General features: G+C 47.7%; 1 protein-coding gene across 1 annotated transcript in view; it reads left to right on the forward strand.

The window, feature by feature from the left end:
• Nucleotides 1–19753, forward strand: part of LOC138568888 (vomeronasal type-2 receptor 26-like) — a 133156-nt gene extending 113403 nt beyond the window's left edge. Inside the window, exon 4 of the mRNA XM_069646669.1 lies at nt 18837–19753. Coding sequence (XP_069502770.1) covers nt 18837–19753 — 917 coding nt within the window. The remainder of the gene's footprint in view (nt 1–18836) is intronic.
• Nucleotides 19754–27247: the final 7494 nt, after the last annotated feature.

The following is a 27247-nucleotide window of genomic DNA, read 5'->3' on the forward strand; positions in this document are numbered from 1 at the left end:
GAGCATGAATGGGCACTCATGTCCCTGCAGGGCATCTGACCTCTGCAGAGTCCAAGTGAGACACCCTGCATCAAGTACAAAGGATGTACCCCACAGCATATGTCTGGCAGATTGGCTGGTGGAAGTTAGCATATACACAGGATGCATGAACAGGCAAGTACTCAACGGCAAAATTGAAGCAGACCAGTGCAAAGGTGAAATTGGGGTGCAGAGTGGGGGTGGAGGGGCAAGGGAGCATGCTACGTGGAGTACCCGCATGCAGGCAGATGACACATGCACTCATGCTATGACATAGTCCCAGGGCTGAGAGCAAGGTCAACCCAGGCTACATGCAGAAGGGCCAGTGAGCTGGAACATGGACTGGAGGGGCATCCTGGTGACCAGCATGTGAGTAGGGTGCAATAGTGGTGATGCGGACAGTCCCCGTCCGCTCCACATGTCCACCATCCTGCAGAGCAGCCATGCATCAGTGAAGCATTGCATTACTTGCACATCAGAACCATGTACACATGATATGTAGTGGCAGTCATGCACAACACATCACACAAGTAAAACACACATGTCCTCAACAAACACGCAGGAACACTCACTGGACTGGGCATCAAAGTCCGGCATCCCTCCCACTCCTTCGAACGATTCAGGTGGTATGAACTCTGAAACGAGTGACTCGTGCGGAGTGAGGTCTTCCTCCTCAGGTGCAGGCCCACTGCCAGTCACCAGAGTCAAGTTGTAATTTGAGGCACGCTTAGCCTTAGCGCTGCGTTTGAGGTCATTCCAACGCTTTTTGCACTCTTGCGCCGTGCGCACCTCATGGCCGAATGCACTCACATGTTCCGCAGCTTGCTTCCAGTGGGTATCACGGTGGGCAGCCGTAGTCTGACAATTAATCCCCACTAGCATGTCACGGCTGTGGTCCCGCACGTAGTCCATGAGGAAGTCCAGTTCCTGGTTGCAGAAAGGCTTCTTCCTCCACATGCAGGAGGTCGTGGCTGGGTGTGGGGTCCCAGACTGTGCTGCAGGTGCAACCTTCCTCCTTTTGGATTGTGACACAGACCCTGGCTGGCAAATGCCGCCCTGATCAGTATGGCCAGTGGCACCAGTGGATTGAGCCAAGGGAGTGGCAGGTGGAGGGACAACCAAAGGCCTGACTTGCGTCAGTGGCAGCTGGGTGCCCTCTTATGGACCCTACGCAGCAACATCCGCTGTGGCAGGGTCATTGCCCGTGACTGTCCTGGATGGCAGACTCACAACCAGGGTGTTGTTGGCTGCATCTGCCCCTGCACTTGCCAACACCCGGCTGGTCGGGGCAGCAGATGACATTACTGCCCCAGGGACATGTGTCTCGGTCAGGGCAGCCCTGCGTGCACCTACAGTTTGCCTCCTGCCCTTTTGGAAATCTTCCAAGGACTCTTCAAGTGCCAACGCAGGCTGCGCTGGCAGACCCTGAGCCTGGGCGGTGGTGTCCACAGCTGCACTTGCAGCTACTACTACCCTTGGGCCCGTGGCAGTCGATGAAATGGACTGCCGGGTCACACGGGCGCCAGTGCCAGATGCAGAAGCTGCATCTCCCTGAACCACAGGGGGTGGTGGCATGACTGCACTGACACATGGCACACCATCGTGCACAAGTGGCGCACCCCTGGCTCTTCCCCCTCTGTGGCCACCTTGGACACCCTCGAGTCCCCCTACTCCCTGGTCACCCCGGCCATGTCCCTGACCATGCCCACCACGAGGAGTATGCCCAGCTGAGGCACACCTCACCTTTGGTGGCCTCCCAACCATGGCACAGATGGAGTAGTGCCGGCACAGATGGAGGCGTGCCAATGGGAGGTGTACACCACAATTGTCCTGGGCAATTGGGGTGAAGGGGGTGGGATGCAAGATGTTAACAGCACCCCTGCACCTGCAAGGCTGTATGTGACCCCAGTAATGTAGTGATGGGTCACGCAACGCTCAGGCACCCCAAAACTGCAGTAAAACCGTGCATGCAAACCTTGCAGCCTACGTGCGTGGAATTAACCTCCCGCAGTACGCGGTGGCACCCAGTAACATGAAAAACGCATACGCGTAGGACACGCAGGTTAATACGACCTCAAAAACGGGTGCGATACACAGGGGCACCCACAGTGGGAAAAATAGCATCCGCGACTCACTGTCAGACTAGCGCAATGATGAAAAACACGCATAGCCAATACCCCCGCCAAAACAAGAGCTACGTCCTTGATCCGCTGCGAAGTTGTGATGGCGCGCCGAAACAACACGAAGTAGCAACACACACGTCGGTCTCCAGGAAAGGCACGTACAGCGAACTGCTGGCCCCGCTCACCTTTAACCCGTGCTGCGGGAAACACCCACACGCTTCACGTCACTTATGCCCGTAGGCCCTTTCCTCGGATTACACGCATTCACACGCGGACATGCAGTTTTTTCACATGCTGAACCACTATGCACACATCACGATGGAAACGCCCGTGCCCGTAACGTCACATACACGCTTACGCGCTAAGATTCTTTCCTTTTATTTCGTGCTGATGTGCACTTTTTTCACGTGCCAAATCACTCCGTATCAAGCTGGCCACGCGAAAACACACGGAAGACCATGCTCCTGCCCAAAAGGCCATTTACCTGCCCCCGAGAGCCCCAAGCACGCTCCCACCAGCCATCTGCTGCTGCCTGCCTGCTGCCCACGTGCCCTGCTATTTGGTGCTTGCACGTCAGCCATCTGCAGGGGTCCAGTTGCTGTGTCCACCCCTACTGGAACAGAAGACTCCCGACTAAGATACCATCGCTCCACAGCCCAGCCCCAGGACCCAGTTGCCCACCCACCCAGCCAGAGAGGCAGAGGGCCACCAGCTTCAGTGAGAAGGAAGTTGGTGTCCTGGTGGAGCAAGTCCTGGGGCATTATGAGGCCCTCTTCACAATATTGCGCGCCAAAAAGGAAGGACGGAGGAGGATCTGGATGGACATCGTGGGTGCCATAAACGCGGAGGGGGTGGCACCCCGAGACCTGAGACACGTACAGAAGCACTGGGAGGATTACAAGTCCAGGACCCTCAGGAAGGCCCGGCGCCTCAGAGAGGCAGACGATGCAGCGGGCGCCGTGGCCAGCTTACCAACTAGCAGATTAGGGTCATGGAGTGCATTCGCCCAGTGCTTCACCACCAGATCCTCAGGATGCAGGCCCGTCTGGAGTCGAGCGGTAAGTGGCCATGCATTGCTGTGTGAGACAGGGCATGGTGCAGTGTGCTGGTAGTCAGCTACTTGCCTGTATGTGTAACATAGGCCGTGTATGGATGTGTGGCAGCCAGGACATCATGGTTGTGCATGTGAGACCAGTAATGCGTGAACCACATGGATGGAGCATGTGTTCCAATGAGACATGGGGAGCTGCATGCGGAAGGCACACATGAATGCATGCCAGTCCCTGTTCTTGGACATGGGTGGTGGGTGAGAGATGGGTGCTGCTCTCATGTACATGTATGGATGTGCATGTCTGTGTGTCTGAGAAACGTGTGTGTGACTTTGAAATGCCATGGGTGCATGACCCTCCGGTGATGTGTGTGCATGGGGTCAGTATGAGCCATGATGCATGTGAGTTAGAAGGCAACATTTTGGTTAACAGAGGCCCTTGTGCATGGATGCTGATGTTGATTGCATGCGCCGTGCCTGTTTCTGCATGTGTGTTGGGTGCATTGACCCATGTGTTGTGGAGGGACAGGATGGAAGTAACGTTTGACAGTGCCACTCATGTATTATTGTTTCCTGTCTAGGGGACTATTGTACAGTACCCTGATGCTTGTGTTCTATGTCTCCCTCTACGCAGTGTCCAGTGAAGAAGAGGGCAGAGATGGCGCTGTGGAGCTAAGCGGCAGGGATGCCTCCACCGGGAGGTGACACAATGCCCAGCCACCCTTCCAGGAATTGCCATCATCCGGGAGAGAGGGGACTGGTGCCGCTTCTGCCACTACGGCTGTAGCGGAAGGGCCGGGTGAGCCCCCACAGGGATTTGCAATGGTGGAAGACGGTGGCGAGACATCCATGTTGATGGTCTCCACAGAGGAGGAGGAGCCCGCTACTGAGCCGCACATGGGGCCTGGTGGGGGTAGTACCACTGGTGCAAGTGGTGCAGTCCAGGGCCAGGAGGCAGCACAGGTCACCACGGAGGGGCCTGTGCATGTCGCTGTCCTTGACCCTGTGACTGCACTACCATGCAACAGAAGGTATGCTCCATCCCAGGCCTGTCCACAGGTAGGGGGGAGTGCCACGTCTTCTGCCTCTCCACTACTTGTGGACGAGGGTTCCCATGACCGTATGGGCTCCGTCCTGGTTGGTGTCGCGTTGCGCACGCGTGACATTCGTGATGACGTGCATGCTTCCTGGGTGGAGCACGCACGCCATCACGAACCGCAGCGTCGCAATGTGGCACTGTTGGGAGGGGCCCTGGTCTGTGGGTTCCTACATGTGTCGTGCACTCTGGCGGACCTCTCCTCCTCTGCGGAGACTATGCGCCAGTCGTTCTCCCTGCCGTCTTTCGGTCCAGATTTCACCAGGGCCCCCATTGGACCAGACCTGACCAACACAGCCAGCTTGGTGGAGATCACATCCCTGCCACAGTCGGGAGTCGGCCGTCCAGCAGGGGTGGACACCTCAACAACTGGAGACCAGCTGATGGAGGATGTGCAGGCATCGTCAGACAGGGCACATGGACAGAAGCAGGCTCTAGGTGGGAGCAATGATGGCTTAGGGCCATCAACATCAGAGGGGCAGGCTTCGGCCAGAGGGCATGAGGACCCTGGAATGGGTGTGTCTTCCATGTGGCTGCGGTTGGGCCAGTGTATAGATGCGGAGCGGTGGCGGGCAGAAGAGGCATGGCTCACAATGGTCAGGGCGGAAAACTCCATGCGGCGGGCACTGAGGCGGGCCGAGTGCCTCGAGGCTATTCACAGGGAGTTGGAGTCCAACATGGCATCGTCCCTGCGAACCCTCAGGCCATGGAAGAGGACCGCCTACAGGTCATTGAGCAGGAGTTCGATGATGCCCTGTCCCGGGACATCAGAAAGTGAGCCGTTGGACTAGCCTGCCGCCATTGTAAATAGTTTTTAGTGTTGTGTTTCATTTTCGTTTTCATTTCTTTTGGGGTGATTGGACTATGCCTCACACTTTTGTATATAGTTATTTCTTAGGTAGTTTCTTAGATAGGTTTCAGTTCTTTTGTTGGGCTCATGGACCCTTTCAAAATTCCTTGTACATAGTTGGACTTTGGATTTATGTGCACATTTTCTTTGGATTTCACCATGGAGCAATGGATTTTGATTTGGAACAAGAATTTGGACCATTTTTCTTCAGGATTTATGTGGATTCTTTTTATATTTCATTTTTCATATTTTTGGCCATGCATTTCATTTCATGTTTGTATTATATTTCTGTCTTTCATTTCATTACATTGATTTTGTTTATAATACATTTTGATATTTGAATTCCATGTGTGGGATTCGCTCATTGGGTTCATGCATGTAAAATTGTGGTTTTACACAATCTATGTCAAACATTGTGTGTGTGTGACGGACATGTGTTGATGTACATGGTTGACTTTTGATTTGTGTCCTAACATAGGCATGTCGGTGTGGGGTGGATTGGTGAAATCATTGCATGTCAAGACTGGGGTGGCGTGCAGTGGTATTTTGGTGCACATGAGGCCCAAGATTGTGCAGCTTCCTTTTGTGTTGCATGAGTCGGAGCCTGCTGGCAGGTGACCCTCAATGCTTGGTGGATGGGTTTAAGGGGACATGAGTCGGGGCCTGCTGGCAGGTGCCCCTCAATGCTGGGTGGATGAGGGTGCTGGGGGACATGAGTTGGGGCCTGCTGGCAGGTGACCCTCAATGCTGGGTGGATTGTGTGCAAGGGGACATGAGTCGGGGCCTGCTGGCAGGTGCCCCTCAATGCTGGGTGGATGGGGGTGCTGGGGGACAAGATTCGGGGCCTGCTGGCAGGTGCCCCTCAATGCTGGGTGGATGGGTGTGCTGGGGGACATGAGCCAGTGCTCACTTGTGCATGGTGACTAGTGGGCTGGCTGGGGGGCTTTACCAGGGTGGATGGGCTGCCTGTGGCGCATGGTCAGTGGTGCAGTGTGTACCCCTGTGTTGGGGTCTGCCTGCAGGCCCTCGGGAGGGGGGAGAGGGCACACCTGGGAGGACACACACTGCCAATTCGTTGGGACACCCCCAAAATACACGTACCCCCCTCGCACAGGGCCAATCGCGTGTAAAACTTCCCTCGCACCCCCGAAAAACATGTGCCCCGCTTGCACAGGCCCAATCGCATGTAAAACTTCCCGCGCACCCCCAAAATACACATACCCCGCTCGCACAGGGCCAATCGCGTGTAAAACCTCCCTCGCACCCCCGAAAAACACGTGCCCCGCTTGCACAGGCCCAATCACATGTAAAACTTCCAGCGCACCCCCAAAATACACATATCCCGCTCGCAGAGGGCCAATCGCGTGTAAAACTTCCCTCGCACCCCAGAAATACATTTACCCCGCTCGCACAGGCCCAATCATGTGTAAAACTTCCCGCGCACCCCAGAAATACACATACCCCGCTTGCACAGGGCCAATCGCGTGTAAAACTTCCCGCGCACCCCCGAAATACACGTACCCTGCTCGCACAGGGCCAATCACATGTAAAGTTTCCTGCGCACACCCGAAATACATGTACCCCGCTCGCACAGGCCCAATCGCATGTAAAACTTCCTGCGCACCCCTGAAATGCACGTACCCCGCTCGCACAGGGCCAATCACGTGTAAAACTTCCTGCGCACCCCCAAAATACACGTACCCCGCTCGCACAGGGCCAATCGCATGTAAAATTTCCCGCGCACCCCTGAAATGCACGTACCCCGCTCGCACAGGCCCAATCGCGTCTAACACTTCCCATGCAGCGGGGTACGTGTATTCGGAGGGGTGCGCAGGGATTTTTACAGACATTTTTGTGATTGGGGGGCTGTATGCTAGTCCACTGGGCTGTGCGCCATGTACGGGATTTGTGCGCTGTTCATGGCGCGCGGGGAGGGGTTAGGGCCTTACTGGCACTGCTGCAGGGTCGCTGCGCTACTCTGCACCATGGCTGGTTATGGATGTTGAAATCCATGAATACTCTGTGCGCAGAAATGGATTTTGGTGCACGCGGCTTGCGCAGACTGCCGCACGTGCACACTGTGCGCCAGCCGCATGCTCCACTTGTGCGCTGAATTCTATGAATGACCCCCTTAAATCTCTAAAATCAGAGAGATTTGATAACCCCAAACATACCGTCATCATAGCTTCTTGGATTTAGACAAATGTTTTTGATGTGGAAAATCTATTTTTGGGCACTAAATTAAAGAAGCTCTAGGGTATCAATATCATTTTCATGTTCTCATTTTTTTAATACAAGTTTAATCTTAGTTCACACACCTCTCTCGTTTCTCACAAATTCATTGTGAACTCCATAAAAGTCTTATTTTCTCTTTCTCATGGAAAGTGTATATCTCTGTAGAGCAAGAGGACAAGAAAAACTAGTTTCATGTTCCATGGCCAAATCTTTTGTTTCTAATACTTTCAGGCCATTTAACCAAACTCGAAGCTTTTGTTTACCAAAAAATGTAAATTTAAATTAGGTGAGGGATACAAACAGTCCTCGGTCTAAACATGTTCCCTTTCTGTTCGTCCAAGTTCACACCCTTTGGATTGTACACATCGAGTCACCCGCTTTTATTATAATGATGTAAACATTCTGGACTATTGTAACACCCTATTTGCAGGATCCTCCAAACAGAACTTAAATAAACTTCAGACAATCCAGAACAACACCCTATAGGCCACGCTCAACATCCTGAAAAGGGACCACATCTCTGCAGTGAGGGAAAAAGTGCACTGGCTCCCAACTTGTGAAATGATCATCTTTAAAATCCCATCAATCAAACACAAATGTCTATCTAACACTGCGGCCCAATACCTGTCGGAAAGGTTTGACCAGACCAGTCATAACCACCATTGCTAACCATCTTACCCTGCAAAGAGTAAAAAGAGTCGGAGGAGGAGGCCCCAGCTTCCCAACTGTGGCAACGATCAACTGGAACGCCCTCCCATCTGCACTAAGAGCAGAAGCCGCTTATTGGCCAATCCGTAAAAAGCCCTAAAAACATGCCTATTCACCTTAGACACAGCCTGTCGAGCATATCAGGGAAAAAGATTGGAACTTAAGCCAACTAAGTACCCTCTCCAGAAGGGAGTACGGTGAACCTTGGACCTTGTAATACTCTGCTGTAAGTTTGTTTGCTCTGATGCTTGTATGTAACAAGTTCCGCAACCGCGCACTGATGCCCCCAGGCTGAGGCGCTTTACAAATGAAAACATAAATAAATAAAATAAATACATTCTTATTGGCGCCAAGGCATCATGAGAGGAATGCAACATCATTTCAGAAAATGCATAATTTGCTGTAACTTGTAAGAAACACTGGTCCTCGTTGCAAGCTTGGCAGCATTTTGATTGTACAGCTGTCAAAATACAGCCAAATGGATTTATCATTACCATCACTTGGCCCGCAGATTTACCGCAGGTTTACATGTGGTGGTAGGTGATGTGAGTCCCCATTTTTTGAGTCCATTGTACTCTTTAAGGAACTCATGGTGACAATTTGTCATGCCCTGGGGTAGGTGGCGCATTTGGGACCGCTGGAAAAGAATCCAACATTGATGGTTCCATTACACTTTTCTTTGCGTCGCTTGCCGGTCTAGTTCTTTTGTCTCGCGCCCGTCACCGGTAGTATTTCACCAACCACTTCTGGGTGACGGACGCGTTGCAATGAACTAGGTTTTCCTCTGTGTTGCTAGCGCTCGTATATGTTACCCGTTGCTTCCCTTCCTTCCTCCTTCCTTCTTCTTTACGCTAGTCAGCTCTCTTTCTCTCCCGTTCCTCTCGCTGCCTCTCCCTCCCTCCTTTCTGCCTGCCTTTACTTCAGTTTATATTGCAGACCAACCTTTCGAGGTTTCTACTTCATTTTCCACCTTTGTGTGCCGTGCTACCTTGCCTCCACTCGGACTACCTTTGCCTCTCGTTTTGTACTTGTTCAGTCTGCCCGTGTATCAGAACTCCTGCCTGTCCCTGGATTGATATTTGCCTTTTCGTTTTTGTATTGGTTTGTTCCGTTTCTCCCAGAGCATTCCCCTTTCCTCAGCTGACGTTACCCTTGTCCTCTACATTCTACACCTCCAGGATTTTGGTATCGTTCCCACTTCTTGTCTTCACTACAAGTCCTTGGGTTTTTTGTGCCTTCGGCTTTTTCCCCCTTCTGGCGGTCACCGGGGATTGACCACATCCCACCTATATTTTTCGCAATGTGGCGTCCTTCTGTGGCCAAGCCTATCTCTACAAAAAAAAGGAGAAATACGGACATAAAGGAAGAAAGAAACCGGACCCTAAGTGGAAGACCAACTGTGAGGAGGAAGGGGAAGGAAGGGAGACGGAGTCCTCTATAGAGGAGGAGGATATTTCGGACCTTTGTGACACAATAGTAAGACAGACACAGGTGTGTGATAAATGCTATATAAACCTAAATCTACAAATGGGAGCAAGCTACGACCATCAAATAATAATAATATAGTCCTAGTGGAGTTGGTGTCAAATAAAAAAAGCCTATGCAAAAAACTATTGCCAATCCGTAACAGTAATTTATAAATAATGTGGAGTAATGTTCATGAAAAAGAAAAAAGTGTTCACAAAATGATATGTTAGGATGCTTGGGCTGTTGGACTCCCTTCCCCATGTTTTCAGTACGGGACAAGGCGGGTCACTCGAGCAAAGCACACACACTGGCTTCTGCAGCATGAGGACACAGTTCAATGTCCACAGTTCAGGACCTTCTGTGTCCAAGCCTCTTCACTTCTTACAAGTCTCTTGACTCAGAGGGCCTGCGGTACAAAAAAAATAAGCAAACGTTATTTTCCTTTCACCTGTATTTCAGTATGGTGTTCACCCTGGATTCTCATCAGTTGGGCTCAGATCCCTTCAACACCAATGTCAGGGAATTATTTGTTTGGGTGACTCACGGTTCACCCCGGATATCCCTCAGCCAGGCTCAGATCCTGCTCAATTAGTCTCCCTCAGCCAGGCTAAGACCAATTACGATGTACATTAAACTATCGAAGACTTTCGAATGTGCACAGTCTTTAGCTTGACCCGTTGCATGACCACTTCGATCTCAGTATTCCTTTTTCTCACACTCAGCATCAGTTGGATACCTAAAAGAGACTTTCGAATGAACGCCCATGTGGCACCGGCCCACTTTGTGTATGGTATCTTTGCTTGGCCTCCTAAAGTTCAACTACTCCTTTTGGTTTTAAATTATATTCTCGTTGCTTATCGCAAATGCCGCACACACAGTTCTCATTATACTGAGTTACTGCTTGCAACATTGGTTCAAAACACAAGCTGGTTTGGTATCAGTCTCTCCAACTCACCGGCTGTGTTGTCCTTTCTGATGCTGCTTTGTTGTAGGAGCCAAGGACAGTACCACAGTGGCAATCAGACTTTCCCACCGGATCTATTGATGTGGAAGAGCCCTGGGTACCTCCGACACACTGTGCAGGCTTGATCAGCCTTCGTTCCTGGTCTTCGGTTTCTTACTTTCCAAGGCTCACGAAAGTAACAGTCTTTAGAGGTCAAAGGTACTTCCCTCCTTGCGACCCTCGCTGGCTTTGTCGTCTTTCTCCTTGTATTAAACTGCCATCTTGGAACTGCTGTCTACTGTTGTGTTTTGCCTCACTCAGAGTGTGCTTCCGTGTTCCACCTTTTATCCATGTGGGGAAATGTGATGGAAGTCAGGTGTGTGTAATAATCCATAATTGCGTGACCTTGCCTGACCATGGTGTTGAGACATGCCAGGTATACGGCTTTGGTGTTAGTCCGTTGTCGCTCACGGTGGTCTGTCCATGAGAAAGTGTTTGTGTCAGGAAAGGGGGGAGTTGAGTTCCTAGGTATCCTAGCTGGTAGGACAGGGAAAAGGTGTTATAGGGATGGGAATACCGCGTCCCACCCTCCGGTCTCCCACTTCCACTCCCCGAAGACCCCTCATTCAGGTGAATCTCCAGCACTGTTCCACGCCATGGAACTGGATCCAAAAACGATGGCCGTGTCCTGGCCACCTGGATGACAGATCCCCGGGGACAAGAGGGTGAGACACCTTCAGGTTTCTCACAACTCCGTGGGGATTTCATTGGTCGGTGGTAATCAAGATGATTTTTCTATTTTTTGGCGGTAAGGTGGAAAATTTAGCACTAAATGGTAGTACAGCAGTGCATTAATGCAACAGTAATGCAACAGTTACCACAGCATTACCACTGTTGTTTGTCATGCTGCCATACTCGTTATCAGTACCACAGGGTTTTACTTATATTGGAACAATTTGTACCCCGTGGGGTGTGTGGGGTACATTTACCAACCCCAATAGAAATTCCCTACAACAAAAACTGCATTTTAGCAGTTACCCAAAAATGGCTGTGCTTTTGTCGGCTAAGAACATATGGGGTGAGAGTTGAACACAGCCACCCCAAGAATAGCTGCATTTTGTTTTCATTCATGTGAATCCCGAGAAAACAAATCAAATTCAGAATGGCTGCGCACTGCGGTTCCGTCATTTAAACATTCCAGGATGCACAAGAAAATGACCTGCATTTAAAACGGCATCGTACTGGTGCTACTTTCAGTTCAAACATCACACAGTTTGGTGATATTAAACCACAGCCCTGTCTGTGTATTTCATTTTGAACACCATCAAATAAGGCCATCCCTTTCAGAACGGCATTGTTTCATCAGTAAAGTTCATGAAAAGCAAAAGAATTCTGCTTCAAGTCTGCACGGCTTGGATTTACCTTTTGAAATGAACTAACACACGCAAAGTACTTCAAAGGAAAGATGCTCTCTCTTGCTTCATGTCAATTAACAAGAAACCATTTTCAAACACATCTCTGTTTCTAGAAACAGACCAGATCTATAAAAAGCCTTTTTACAAAGTAAATGCCAAAGAAGATGTGTGCGGAAAAAAACACATTTTCTGAAATGAACATGAGAAAAAGATGAACATGTGTAAATCTGTTGTTGCAAAGCAGAAAATGACCTTGGGAAAGCTAAATGTGAAATAATACTGTAGCTCGCACAGAAACACAATTGTACATTGGGGGAGAGGGGCTGCAAATATGAATATTATGCTTTTTCCACCCAAAAATGACTTCAACAGCCTGGCTGGGGCCCAGGCATTCCTGTCAAACCAGTTGGTTTAAAGGCTAATTTCGCACCTACCAGTGACTAAGGCTGCACGGGCACATGCCCTGTTCACATGACACTGAACGCATGATAATTACAGGTTTGCCCAGACTGCCAGGCAGAACTGATCCCAAGGACAAAGGATGTGGGGAAGCCTTGAGATTTACTATGTAGGTGTGATTTCCTCTGCATTCATTCACAGTGTCCACTGGAGGACTTCAAAGAGGAGTCATGGAAACCCTTGTGCAAGCTGACCCAGGGAAGACATTTTGGATGGGGGTTGAAAAGACCGCCCACATATGGGGCAGATCCAGCCCCTTTGATTTAACGACCTTATTAAGAAATGTTTCTCTGCAATCTGAATAAGAAGTAAGGTGATAGAATGACAGTTTTAATGTGTTTTTGTTACAAGCCCAATAAGACTATGTGCATCTCTTTGGCACATGGGGAAATTAAATGGCAGGGAAAATGCATTTGTGGGGGAAGCATAAGTGGCACAGATATTAAACTCAGGGGAAATATGCCAAATACTATTATGCATATGTATAGCCATTTGTAGAATTTTTGATAACATGTTTCTTCTGAAAACGGCGAAATTGTGCCCAATGACGAGGTAACATCGCACATAACTGATGTCCGAACCGTGAGACAAAGAGAGTCATAAGAACACACACACATAAACTGATGTCACTTCCCTGAAACCAATCCGCCCGCAGGGAGGAGGGGGCACGCATGGCTGGCCTATCCCATGCAAGGGGTAAGTCCAGGGTGCTTCTGCCCATATTGTAAACATTCTATGATGTCCCTCTGACTATATAAGGGGTAGACAGGGAGAAACAGGGATATTCAACACTGAAAATTCACCTTGCAAGACTCCAGAACCAGGTCCAGAGGTAGCTGACCCAGATCTAGGCAGAACCACTCTGATGCTGGAAATGCATTGGAGGGACAGGTCCTCCCTGTCCTTTTCCTGTAGTCCTTTTGTCATGTGTGTTCTGTGTTGTTTTCTGCCCAGGAGTCCATGTGGGACCCCTGGCAGTGCAGCTCTTCCTCTTTTTGGTTTGGTGTATAGACACATGGGATACCCTTATGGCACCCATGGGTGGGGGTACAACCCTGTACCCCTAATGTATCTTGGGCACCTGTGTGTGGCCCACAGAGCAGGGTATGGGCTGATGGCAGCTCCATGCTGAATTTCACAGGTACTCTGAGTATCCTCCATTTTGGGATACCCAGGCCCGGCCATTGCAATCAGTTGATTCCTGATAGGAAACAAGATGACCCCTGTGGCCTCTTGCTTTCTATCACCTGTTACCTTGTCTGCCCGAAGTCCTGAGAAGCCCTGACTCTGCCCTTTCCCCCTGACTGGCTATTGGATGGAAGTTCCATATATGGTATTGTGGGGAAGTCCAGGCCAGACTGGCTGGAACCTTCCCGCTGACTGTATGTTCTGGGTACACCCTTGGGGTGGGACCTGGGTAAATGGAGTGTGCAACCAATATGCACTTCTTGTTATGGGTGTCTGGTTTCTGGTATGTGACACAAAGACTGACACAGCCCTGCCCGAAACTGGTATGAATTGCAGTGTGGAGTGTTGAATGGCTGGGTACTTGTCCCAATACACATTCCTTGTTGTGAGTGTCTGAGAGGAAGGAGAATGGCCTGAATACACTGTGAGCCTGATTGGCTGCCTGCCAGAATGCCCTTCTGAGTGATTGGTTGCCTGAGTGTGACCCAGAAGAGTGAATGGGGGACATAACAGTATATCTGAGGGCCTCTCATTGCTATAATTCGTACAGAATCTGAAGTTGATACTTGATGCTTACTTTCGAAGCTGAGCCGGAAGAAGAAAGTGAACCGCTGTTCCCTTCACTGCAATCTCAAAGCTGCTGTGTCTTCAAGAAACTGATCCAAGAGAGGACCTGGTTAGGAGAGCTCTTCCCGAGCTACGAGGGACCATCGTGCACTGCTAACCTTCGCCGAAGCGCCCTGGAAGCCAGCCTACGAAAGACTGTCATCCTGAGATGGGGACCGCTGAGGAGAACGAAGAGAAGCACCGGTCTGTCGTCGATCAGGGTTTGCAGGTTTGCTATAACTGCTGGAGGCCTGTCGAAGCTGTGTTGTCCAGAAGCAGGAACCACTGATGCCGAGTCCCTGGCCACTGGAGCCGCAACGCTCCATTGATTAAGACATTTTAATCCAAGGAATCTCTTGCCAGCACCGTTGACCGCTTTGACCCGTTGGAGAACGTTGAGGCCACCGATGCACAGAGGAGAATCCGCTGGTGGGTTTCCTGCCACCTGAAGACCACAGAGACGCAGACGACCCGACGCCCTTGCTGGGCCAAAGTTCTTCATAAACTCTTTGCAGCAACAAACTATCATCGCTGAGGTCATCTGTGAGGGATTGTCGACGAGCACCGCCAGGACCTAAGCTGCTGCCTCGCTGCAGTTGTTTGATCTTTTCTTCATGGGAACTCGACGATCCATGGCTCCTACCGTAAAGGGAGTCACTCAAGAAGGATCTGTCGACGACCCAATGTCGAACTATGCTATTCCAGCTACATTGGGGTGGTAGAACCTTTTTAGAGGGAAATAAGACTCATACAAACAATATATGGACTGGGCTTGTATTATATCTTTATTTACAGGTTGCCCAGGTGTGGGCATCATCATCCAGAATTGTGCCTAGTGGTAGGGGCCCAGTATTCTGCCTATTGTTTTAACCAACCTGCTTTCCTCCTATGTCTATTGTTGGTTCACTTTACTGACTGGTTTGTATGACATTTGAACTGAGTACAGTTGATGCATTTTAATGGAATCAAAGAGTAATTGTGGTAGCACATAGAAACTGTATATATTTACAATTTTAGATTAACTGAAACACAAAGTGTGTTATTGTGATTGTGTGCATAACTTGAGCCTATTAATATAAAGAACTGTGTTTTCACTAACATAGTGTGCGGACATTCCTTTGTGGGTGCTTGGGGACTACACTGTTATTAAGAACCAGCCCGCATCACCTCCTGAGAGCAAAGCCTTGATTGCTCACCCACGTTTGACCAAATAGAGAATCTTTGCTTGGGTCCTCTGTGCCTCTCCTCTGCCATAAAGAGAGCAGGAGTACAGACACCCCCCTCCAGTCATTACAACCACCTATCCAGAACCACCTTTCCAGAACCACATTCATCCCAATAATTCAGGGTGTAACAAGTAAAGGCTGCTGATCCCTTTAGGAGAATCCAGTGACCAGACCTTTTTGCCCAGCTGACCCATAACGCTGTCCACAGTGACCAGACTTTGCCCAGCTGTTCACACCAGGAGAGCCCAGCAGACCTAGTAACCAGATCTCTTGACCCCACTGCCCGAGACCAGATCCATGACCCCGCCATCTATAGACCCTGCTGGCTGTCCACATTACCAAACTCAAGCTTGCCTTTTAAGTATCCTATCACCCAGTACCCAAAAACTGCATGTACCGCTATTTTACCTTGCTTCCTGTTAAAATCCTACAAAAGTCCCATAAAAACCCTAGTCACATCCCAAATTGTTAGCATTCTGTTTTACCTTTCCCTAGAAGAATCTGTTTAGTCTATATCTGTTAGCATATTTCTTTTCTATTTCTTTCAGCTACCTGTGTAAGTCCCTAGTATCATTCGGAATAAATCAATTAATTTCCCGATTGAAAATTCACATTCATTATTGTTGCTATTCGAAACCAATAATTTTGTCGAGTGTTTTTACTAATTATAGCCTTAAAATATAGTTTCAGTAGAACTGATCATTTTGCTAACAAATATTCGACTTGCATTTCCCATTATAAAACCCATTTCACCATCCCATAAGAGTCATCCCTTCCCCTCAGTATCCTATCTGTTATGAGTCTTTGTTTCCCATTCCAAAAACCGATATCCGATTTTGCCTGCTAAACCCATTTTCTTAGCTGTTTTCCAATTTAAAGCCTGTGTGAAATAAATCGCAACTCTGCCGCGTGTGGTTTTTGTTGCATTGTTTCCTCCCAAAATCGATGTTCTCACCTGTGTTCACAGTTGCTTTAGTTCCCTGCTCAGTAGCCTGTAAGCTTCCTTGTCTCTTTAGTGCAGCCACACAAATTTCAATCCTATCTATCCTACCGCAAGTGTCAACTGATCTACAAGTAACAAGTGCAATTGTTTGCAAGGTTTTCATTTTCTTCTTTGACCTCCTATCCTGGGTTGGTGCGTCAAATTTTCAATCTGATTTTTCCCTCTTCTTGCTGACTCCTTCCCACTGCTTTCCATCCACACAAAATTTAGTGTGCAAGTGTTCGGGGGAGTATTGCAGGGGAGTGCATACCATAAGTGACATCTATGATTGTGAAAAAGTGTAGATGAGGTCAGAAAGTTGAATTAATTGTATAATACCATTTCGCATTATATTGTCACCACTCTGGTGATTGCTGTCCTAAAATGTGTTTCGCTCTGATTTTTTCATATGAAATTTTAAAAATAAATAAATATTTCTTTGCTGCACACCAGCCTGGTTAATGGTCCATTGCGACACAGGGTGTTTGTTAAGGTGGGTGTGAGACAAGTTGGGTGCCTCTTTAAGAAATAATCCAGGGTTCAAATAAAAACAAAAAGGCTTTTTTTATTGTGCACCAACTTCAGTGTCAGTGACAGAAGTCCCTGGCTGGAGTGTGCCGTGCCTTAAAATCCGTTACATGTGGGGTCTTTGGAAGGCATTCTGGAGCATCCCATGGTCATCCCCTACCGTGACTAGGGATGCAACTACAGGAAGCAACGACTATCGAATCCAGCTAACGGCTCCCTGAAACATATGCAGGCAGTTCAGCCTGAGCACTACATCTTGGTTCTGTCCAACAGACAACAATGTTTGCCTTTTAAGTTGGGACTAGTGACTGAGATGAGACAGGCTGCCCTGTGTTTCCCCTCAACCCACTGGTGGCCCTTTGAACTTCACGGCAGGCAACTGTGTATGATAGCTACACTGCCATGGTGCACTGTGATATCTATGATACAGCAGTGTCTGCAGATTGTGGTGGACAGAGATGACAGACCCACCCGAGTGCATTCAGTAATGGTGCACACACTATGCACAGTGTGGGCTGGAAGGGCATCATCATGATAGACCCCTTTGAGAGTGGACCTTACACTATCGCTGACACTATCAAGGGACATCTGACTAGATACTAGAACATGCTCCTGTGTCATAACCACTGCTGTGAAGGCTGTCATCACACAGGTGCACACATACCTACTCCCACCTACCGAGGCAACCCTCACTGATGCACTCTGAGCAGAAGGTTACAGGCTGCAGGCCTTTAATGCAAATGAGAGGCAGTTCTATGAGTGAATTACCTTAAAGGAAACAGTATGCAATGGCATCCAAGTCTACACAGTGATAGAGGAACACAGAACAATGCTTCACATCGGCACCATGTATGATTGTATGCACTGTGGGTGTCCTATACAGTCCATCTTCACAGAGGAAGCGCTGGGTGCTGCTGTTCATGTGTGACTTGCAACCTGTAAGAGTCTCATTGAGAGGACTACCCAGAGTCTGCCAGTGTTGGGCGGTGGGCATAACTCCCCTGGGCCTTCCCTGTGAAAAACTCATGGAGGGTAGCAATGCAGCTGGAAGGTGTTTTTGCAGTATATCTTGAAGGTAGGGGAGAAACAATTGCTCTGAATTCTACCAGATGTTCTAAATCAGGGTTCAACGAGGAACATCGTCTGACCTTTGAGGGGCCAGAAAAAGTTGAGGAATGGAGAGCGCTTAAGGGATTTGTGATGTATGGGTGCAGCAGGGGAACAACCTCAGATTAGTAATAAAGAGTATATAGAAGATGTTACAGGATCTTGGGTAGGATGGGGTAAGTCCAGTTGGAATTCTGAAGTAACAGATGGCCATTTATTGGGGTGGAGGGTGAACTAGACCGACACAGAACACTTTCTGGAAGAACTAGAAGGTGCACAGGCATGAAGGTGATTTGGGGATAGGTTCCACTGATGTGCTGTAGATTAGACGGTTGAGAGTTGAGGTGGGGGCTCCATATTGTGAGTGGATTAGATTGGCTGTGGAGGTGAGGATAGAATCAAAGGATTGAAGTAAATACTCTATAGACAAGTAGAAGGGAAAGTTCTCCATGAAGCACTATGTAGCCTTCCCATGGCACCCAATAGAGATGCTGCGCAATATCCTGCCAAAGGACCGGTTAAGGGAAGGAAAGGAGACAGAGGTTTGGGTTTGCTCTGGAAGTGGTAGAAGGAAAAGACACATGAAGAGAAAATGGCCCACAGAGAGGTGGCACTGAGCAAGCTGAAAGTACTGAGCTGGCTGGAGTCACAGGTATTCAGTTTGCACTGTAAACAGTTTAGAACCGTTTAGAGTACAATCTGTGAACAGTTTAGAGTACAATCCTCAACTTGAACATGCACAGAAGAGTGGTTTGCTGGTCTTGTCTTTGTGATGTAGGAATGCATTAGATCTCAGTCTCACCGCAGCCATTCTTCTATATTTCTGCTTTTTTACAGATATGGAGAACTGCCTAAAGTGCCCTGAAGACCAGTGGTCCAATGAAAAGAGAAATAGCTGTATTTCACGGACCACAGATTTCCTTTCCTTCGAGGATCCTCTGGGTATGACCTTATCCTTTATTGCAAGTTCACTGTCATTACTGACAGCTGCACTGCTGGGAATCTTTACTAAATACAGCAACACTCCTCTCGTTAAAGCCAATAACCGGGATCTCAGCTACACCCTCCTCCTCGCCCTCATGCTGTCCTTCCTCTGCTGTTTTCTGTTTATTGGACGCCCTACAAAGATAACGTGTGTCCTTCAGCAACCTGCCTTTGGGATCATTTTTACTATTGCTGTTTCTTCAGTTCTAGCAAAAACCATCACTGTTATCATCGCCTTCAATGCCACTAAACCGGGCAGCAAGCTCAGAAAGTGGGTGGATCCCCGAGTATCGAGCTGCCTGGTGCTTCTCTGCTCCCTGGTGCAGGTGTTGATCTGTGCTGTGTGGCTCCTTCACTCTGCCCCGTTCCCAGACATTGACACCAAATCAGAGACTGGGAAGATGATCTTACGGTGCAATGAAGGCTCTGTCTTTGCGTTCTACGAAGTGGTCGCTTACATGGGATTTTTGGCTCTTCTGAGCTTTGTTGTTGCCTCCATTGCAAGAAAGTTACCAGACAGTTTCAATGAATCCCAGCTCATCACCTTCAGCATGCTGGTGTTCTGCAGCGTCTGGATCGCCTTTATCCCAGCATACCTGAGCACCAAGGGTAAGTACATGGTGGCCTTGGAGATCTTTGCCATCCTGACCTCCAGTGCTGGGTTGCTGGTGTGCATCTTCATCCCCAAATGCTACATCATTCTCCTGAGGCCGGAGCAAAACACCAAGGAATATCTAATGGGCAAGCATTCAATCACCAGAGACATATGAACTCACCATGTGGTGATTTCATTAATACATGATCATATAACATGTTCGGAAACATCTGTTTATGCTAACAAGTTGTCAATCTTCTAGTATATTGTCTTGAATATTTTTTAAGCAGCGCACTCTATGGTGTAGTAGGCAATTAAGTAGTAGCTTCTACGCTGTCATTTTTCATCATGTAAAGAAAATCATAACATAACCATTTATGCAAGAGCCTTTTGCTTATGTCGCAATTCTCCAACTATGAAAATAAAGAATCAGTGTGTGTCCCAATGTTCTTCTATATGGTTTAAATCCTATGAGATTTATATAAACTAAACACATACCTGTAAAACCATAAAACACACAAAAGTGTCACCATAGGCTATGCAATTACCTATTTAAAATGTGAAATACCCAATGAGCTCTGAAGGTGACCTACTAGGATTATTGAAACGCCACTGTAATGAACCTGAAAATGAGCATTGAACCATCTCATGGAACTATGTCCCTTAACATTGGGCCCTGAATCTTAAATGCATCTCTGTAACCATGTCGATTGATCCACCTTGTAATGTGACCAAAACAAATCACTGAAAGGAGACCTCATGTACATTTCCTAAGGAAATCAAGGAGACATATAGCTTGCCGAGTGGGTTGATCTGGACTATGTGAAGCGGTGCTACTTCCTGTTTGAGGGGAGTGTCTATCAAACTGGCCATGTGACCTATAGAAATGTATTAAATTGAGGCCTTTCACAGTTAGAAAGTAATATGAGGCACCAGCCCCCCCTTTAAGTGGCCTCTCTCTCTCCACATAGATGGTGCCCCAGTAAGAAAGGCTCCCACTTTAATTGGTATGTACATCTATCACAGTACATGTTCGGTAGGATCCATTTCAGATTCAAACATGTTGCATCCCAGGCCTTGCTGACTGCTGATTAGGCTAGACACACGTCCCTTTTTTCTTTCTTTATTTTCATTTCCACAAATCTGGCCATCTGAGCGGAGGTCCAAGTCAAAGAAGGTGTTTCTTGTATCAACTCCTAGTTGGTCCTGTTAGATACAGAATGAGCCTCTGTCCTCTGCCCCATCCTCTCCTCTCAAGGAGGTTAATTCTGTTTCTCCCCATGCCAACTCCCCATCACAACAGCATCCTTATCTCTCCTGCAAATAGAAACTTGCCAACCACAAATACACTTCCAAACTCTACGACCTTTGGCACAGCCCTGTATCACACTGCACCTACGAACACTCATATGCATACTAATCAAGATCTGTCTAGCTTTGGGATACGGAGGCAACATGTTCAATTCCATCATACAATATGACCAATCTCCCCACCCACGTGACTACCCCTTCCAAGGACAACCAAAATCCTTGAATGAACACCCTGATATTTTAAGGATTTCTTCATAAGCCAGGTTGAGCTAACCATATTCTCCACTCCAGGTCTCTGGCAGCTGTTATCACCGACCAGTCCTTGGCAAACACCAGTATACTGAATGTGTGTAACACCAGGCTATTAGGCCCACAATTGCGCTAAGCCAGGGATGTGCAACCTTTGGCTCTCCAGATGTTTTCAACTGCAGCCCGTATCAGCCCAGACCAGCATAGTCAATGGAAAGGGGCCATGGGAGTTGTAAAAAGAAAAGACTTCCCTAAGCCCAAACCATCGATTAGGGATGCTTCCATTTCATTACATACCCATGACAAAACCTCTCTCTGTCTTCCGATTCGTGCTGCACAACTTGCTTTGTCAGTTGTGCAGTCCTCAGAATCTACTGTACCTACTACTGAATTCCAACCCTGGCATACTTTCTGGACAGTCAATGGACTTACCCCTAGGTATTCTTAAATTAACTTCTCTGGTTATTAATTCCTTAACTTACTTTTGGAATCTCCTTTGACTTTGGCGGACTTCCTGGATTTTGACACCCTGTTTGCTCTCTGAAGCTGGCTTGGGATCTACCCTTTGGATCAGACAAACTGGTTGTGTATGATTGCTTCCATGAATGTATTTGGATTCAAGTATGTTCCTCCATCCTGGGGTGACTTGTCATCCCTGTCTGTGACAGACGGAGAAGTCATCCTCCCGGATGTTGGGATGGATGCCACAAGAAACCTGCTGGCTTCTGTGTTGTGTGATAGGGTCTTGCACACTGAAATGGAAAACAAACAATATGCTCTAAAGCAATGGAATGATGTCATTGGGGTAATCAGCATCCTCTACCTCCCAACACCAAATTTGATAATCACGCAACAGCACCCCTGGGGTGCCGGTGATCACTAGACAAAACCCCTACCACCGGTGCCAGTTTTTCTTCCTACCCTGTTCCCATTGGTCCCTCCTGAGCATTTCCATGGGGACACAAGCAATATCAGACTTTTATCAATCAATGCAAACTGCATCCTATGTGATGTCCCTCAGAATTCCCTGAAGCCAACACTAACACAGCCTTTGCTGTGTCCTATGAAGGGCAAGGCAGCCACATGGGCTAATCCACTCTTGGAAAGAAATTATATTTCCTTTTATGACTTAGACTTCATATTGAGTTCCATGAACCAGGTAGTTGACACGGAACAGAAGGGTTAAGCCCATGACCTGGAGTTACTTAATATACGATAGGGCACAAAAGGGGTACTTGCTTATGAGACTTGGTTCAATCCTTGGTCGAACCTCAGGAGTATTTGGGAATCATCAGCACTCACCCATAGATACTGTTTTACAGTGAAGCGTGCTCAAAGATAGGCCTGTTTGTACCCATTGACCATTTATGTTGAATTTAATGTTCCTGATATACTTTGAGACACCAAGCCAGGACCCGTTTGTTTGTTGCTCGGGGTATGGTAGACCCTGGAGCCACAGGATATATATATATATCAATATCAGATCAAGAACTAGTACGAGTTGTGGAAGAAGAAGAAGGGCTGATGCCAGGAACTTGTGCAACGGCCATCCCCAACAATACACCCAAGTGGGTCGGGTATGCCCCGAAGTGGGTCCTGAGCCTGCTGGGCCCAGAGACCCAAGCTTCTCCTCACTGATGCCACCAAATGAGGCCAAAACAGGTCTTGGGATGCTTGAAGTCTCGTACAAAAGGGATGCGACCTAGCAGTTTGGGCTGGACTGACCCTTTTGGGATGGGACCAGACCTGATTTGCATATGGTATTTCCTCTTCTGTAATGGCCTGGAAGGCCAAAAAACGATGGTCTGGAAGCTTGCCCATAGTTATGCCAGTGTTTATGATTAATTCATAACCTTCCAACCAACATGGCTAGACACACGTCCCTTTCTTCATGCCTAGTATATGCTCCAAGTAAATGCATGCCAGGAAAGACTATGGAACTGCTTGAGTTAATTCCCATCCCTCATGGACCTGGATATGCCATCAAAATGGATTTGATTGTTGGCATCCCTAAGATACACAGAAGAAACACTATATGATTCATGGCCAAGTGTTCTCAAAGACGGCCCATTCCTTTTTCTGTCCTGGTGTATCCTGTTCTTCCAAGCTTGCCTAATCTGTGTTAGGCAGAATCACATGGAGTACCCTTTGGGACCACTACATGCAATTAAGACTACAAGTGTATGCACAATTTCACCTTTGGTACAAGCCTGCACTACACAGTAAAGTGGTAGCGATGGGTGAGCAGCCAGACTTATCGCAAGAGTTTTAGTGAGCAGTAGAACAAGTTACACAAAACATCAACAAATACAGTGATTCAAATATACGCTTACTCAAGGTTTCTTGGTAAAAGAATATATATTTATTTACTCAGTCAGTTAGAAAACATTACACTAGCAAGAGCAGCTCAATATCACATACTAATACACCACAAATACAGAACCGGTAAGTAAATGAACAAGTTTAGCTCCACTGAAGTTGGAGCAAAATGGCACATCAGATACTTAATAAAGGGGTAGAAAGACAAGGTTGTAAGAATAGACAGCCCAAATACATTCATAGGCAGGGCAAAGGGTTTCAGTAAACTACAACCAGCAATTCATGTCATAGGCCTGGGCCAAAGTCAACGGTTCAGAGTCTTTGTATTGGATAGCACAGTTCTGTTAGTAAACGGTTAAGTCTTTGCCACAGAGTTTAGAAGAATTTGGCTAGGTGAAAGGTGTGACAAATGTTGAGGGAAGGACAAGCCTTCAAAGTTGAGGAAAGTTCCTTGAACTTTCGCGATGACTGAAAAGAGTTCCGGACCGTGTTTGCACAGTACCTTGTTATTGAAGAAGAGCTGTAGCTGAGGCAGTTGTTCCTGGCAGTTCGAGCAGATTTCGCTGTTCCTGAGCTTCAGTCATGCGGACAAGAAGGAGGACGTTAGGAAGTTCATGCACTGCCCAGGGATGAGGCCACAAGCTTAGCAAAACGTTGGTTTAAGGTGTGAGTGCCTTAAAGAACACAAGCTGCTATCCTTCCCACTGGCTATATGGTTTTCAACAACACTCTGATGAAAATTCGACCAGTATCGGGAAGGTGTCCAGGTGTCTTGCGAGTTGGTTGTTCCCACCAAACTCAAGGGAAGAAGTTATCCTGGAAGGGCTTCTCTGTCGATGGAGTTTCAGGCAATTTGGACCTGCAGCAGGGCTTCACCAGTCATCCAGGATTTGCAGCAGTCCTCTTCCTTCAGCTCATCTTCAGTTCTTTCGTTCCAGTGGTCGACTCTGCTTTCCAAGTCCCAGAGACCTGCTTTTAAACAGTTTTCCCCCATTCATTCCAGCCTGGCTGTCACTCACACAGCAGGGTGGATGTCCTTGCTGGACAGGCAGCCCGGCAATCATGCCAGAGTGCATTTGGGTCTCCCAGGAGACTAAGCACAGGGATTTTTGGGCACCTCCCTGACATCCTGTACACACCAGATACTGAGGCGCCAGAGGAGGGCTTGAGCACAGAAGCCCACCAAAGGGCACGAACAAAGGGATCAAACCTGGTTTGGCGCGCAGAGACAAACACAAGAAGGACTTTTCCTAAAAGAAATGGCGAAAAAAGATGACCGGAGTCTGTTTTTACAGATAGGTCTGGGGTGCCATATTGAAAAACAAGGCCTGATTTTTAGCTACCGTTGTTAGTGGTCGAGAAAAATCACAGTAGTTGATCTAAACCACTGCCACCAGCCATTTAAAGTAGTAAAAGGTAACATTTGACTGTTACATGAGTGTTTTGACTCAGGGGAAGCTAGGCAACCCCTCCAGCACTCTATAGGAAGATAGTGTGTGCTGGGTCAGTAAATTTAAAGTGACTAGTAAAGTCAATTTAAATCCCAGAGAAGGTATTTAAACCTTGGGAAGTCTGAAAGACATCCCTGTGCCACTGCACTGAAAGTGCTGTGTGACACACAGAAAAGGATGATGCATATGGAGTTGTTTTAAAACTCCATAACCAAAGAACACAAAAGTAAAACAAACATCAAAATGCATGGAAGAGTGGGAAAAAAGGCTCTCACTCTTCCCAGGTAAAAAAAAAATCAAATCCTAGAAATCCAGCAAAGTTGCTGGGGGTCTCAAAAGGTAAGGGAAATTAGCACATTTTGAGAATTCTCCCCAACAATCTGCATACCATCCACAGACATATGGACAAACAGAACGAGTTAACAAAACCTTTCAGCAATGACTCAATACTGCCAGTACTTGACTACCTGAGAGCTGTCATTTTGGCTAATTGGGTGTCACATTTGCAGTTTTCATAGAGGCATCAACAAATGCTCCCCATTGAATCCCTGCACATACGGATGTATCAGCTGACGAGGACTGCCTTAACAAAATAGAACACCTACAGGAAATCATTCACAGGCATCAGATTAGAGCCCAGAAAAATGTTTTAAAAAGGATGCGATTTACATGAGCAAAAGGCACTAGAATATCAGCTAGGGGATATAGTTTGTTTGGCAACAAAACATTGCCCTTGGAGTGACAGGGGTAGGGATTTGACCCTGTCAAGAGGTGATGGGAAGCCCTCTCAACATGGAGCAGACCTCCTACCAGGGTACTTGCCAGAGGCAGTACTGCCCCACAAACAAGGTAAGGGAGTATGGAGGGCCCCAGTTTCTGTCTCTTCTATGTGTGACTAACTGACTGTACATAGTAGTATTGCCAATCACAACATAACTGCTGTGCAGAGTGCTGTCCTAGATTTCTCTTCTTGTCCTGTAGGAATGCAGTCACAATACGTCCTTACAATGGATGCCATACTTCACAGCTCACTGAGGAGCAAGGTGGCAGTGAACAGAGATGGTGCCAGTCAAACCAGCTGATCAGATGCTTCATTTAATCCCGACATAAACTTGGAAATTAATTGTTATTGTAGCATAAGAAAAAGGGCAGCAGTGCTTACGGATTGTTTTATTTTTTCAGATGCCTGTAACTCAGCCCATGGAGAAAATGAGGCAGCAATTGGCCTTGGGACCCATAAGACACAGAAGAACAATCAAGGGGGAAAAGAGAGAATACAATAGAAAGACCATGGCAGTGTATGTTGTTAAGTTGAGGTCAAGGGAGGAAAACGTGGCCCAAGAGACCAGGCGGGCGTAAGATAGTGCAGAGGAGCATGGAGGAGAATTATAGAAGGCATGTGGAAGGTGAGCTATTGGATTGTGAGAGAAAGTGGTACTTGGGTTTGAGCGTGTGTGTAAGGCTAGCAAGTGATACTAGAGGAGAGAGTAAGTGGTGTGTTTGAGACTGGTTGGAAAATGTGACTGGGAGAGTTAAAGGAGGATAAATGTGGGAGAAGGGAGCTGTAGTAGTAGTAGAGAGTAGGGGGAGGAGAGAGTAATGGAAGTAGGGAATAGTAGGCAGGGAGAATAGTGGGAGTAGATAGTAGTAGGAGAGAGTAGTATAGAGTAGTGGGAGTGGAGAATAGTTCACAGAGAGCTAGTAGCAAAAATAGAGCAGAGGACACAAGTTAGAAGCAATGGAGAGAGAGAGACCAAGGAACATTGAAGGGACAAGAGAGGAACAGAAAGAGGTGAGTCGGAAGAAGCAAAGGGAAGAAAGAAGAAGGAATGGAAAGGAAGGAATGAACATCAGGGTAAGGAACACAAGAATGTGAGAAATAAAGACTGAATTAAATCTGGGTGATTGGAAGGCATCATTATTCTTATTGTGGGACCCCAGGTTAGGATCCATGTAAATTGACCCCAGAAAGAGTAAGAATACAATCTTTAGGCCATCACGCCTAACCAGTCTTCTATTGCATAGTAGGGTTTATAAATCTCTAGTGACAATCTTGGGTATTAGGGATGCCCTACAATGGACAGACAAGCCCTGGGGAGAAGAGAGAGTGAGGGGACACCCTTATTGATCCCCCTTCTTAATTATTTGTGAACCATCTTCGAGAATTTATGGTTGGTTGCCCCTTGGTTGTCCCTTATCTCTAATGTCGTCCATTTGGTTTTTCAGATCAAGTAGTGCCGACTCAGTGCCATGGCCAGGGCGGAATCCTGATTGTCGGACACCTAAGATTTGGTTAGATTCTAGATGGTGCTGAATCTGGATGTAGGCAGCTCTGTCTA

Source organism: Ambystoma mexicanum, chromosome 2q (assembly GCF_040938575.1).
Source record: "Ambystoma mexicanum isolate Mex_15411 chromosome 2q, UKY_AmexF1_1, whole genome shotgun sequence".
NCBI lineage: Eukaryota > Metazoa > Chordata > Amphibia > Caudata > Ambystomatidae > Ambystoma > Ambystoma mexicanum.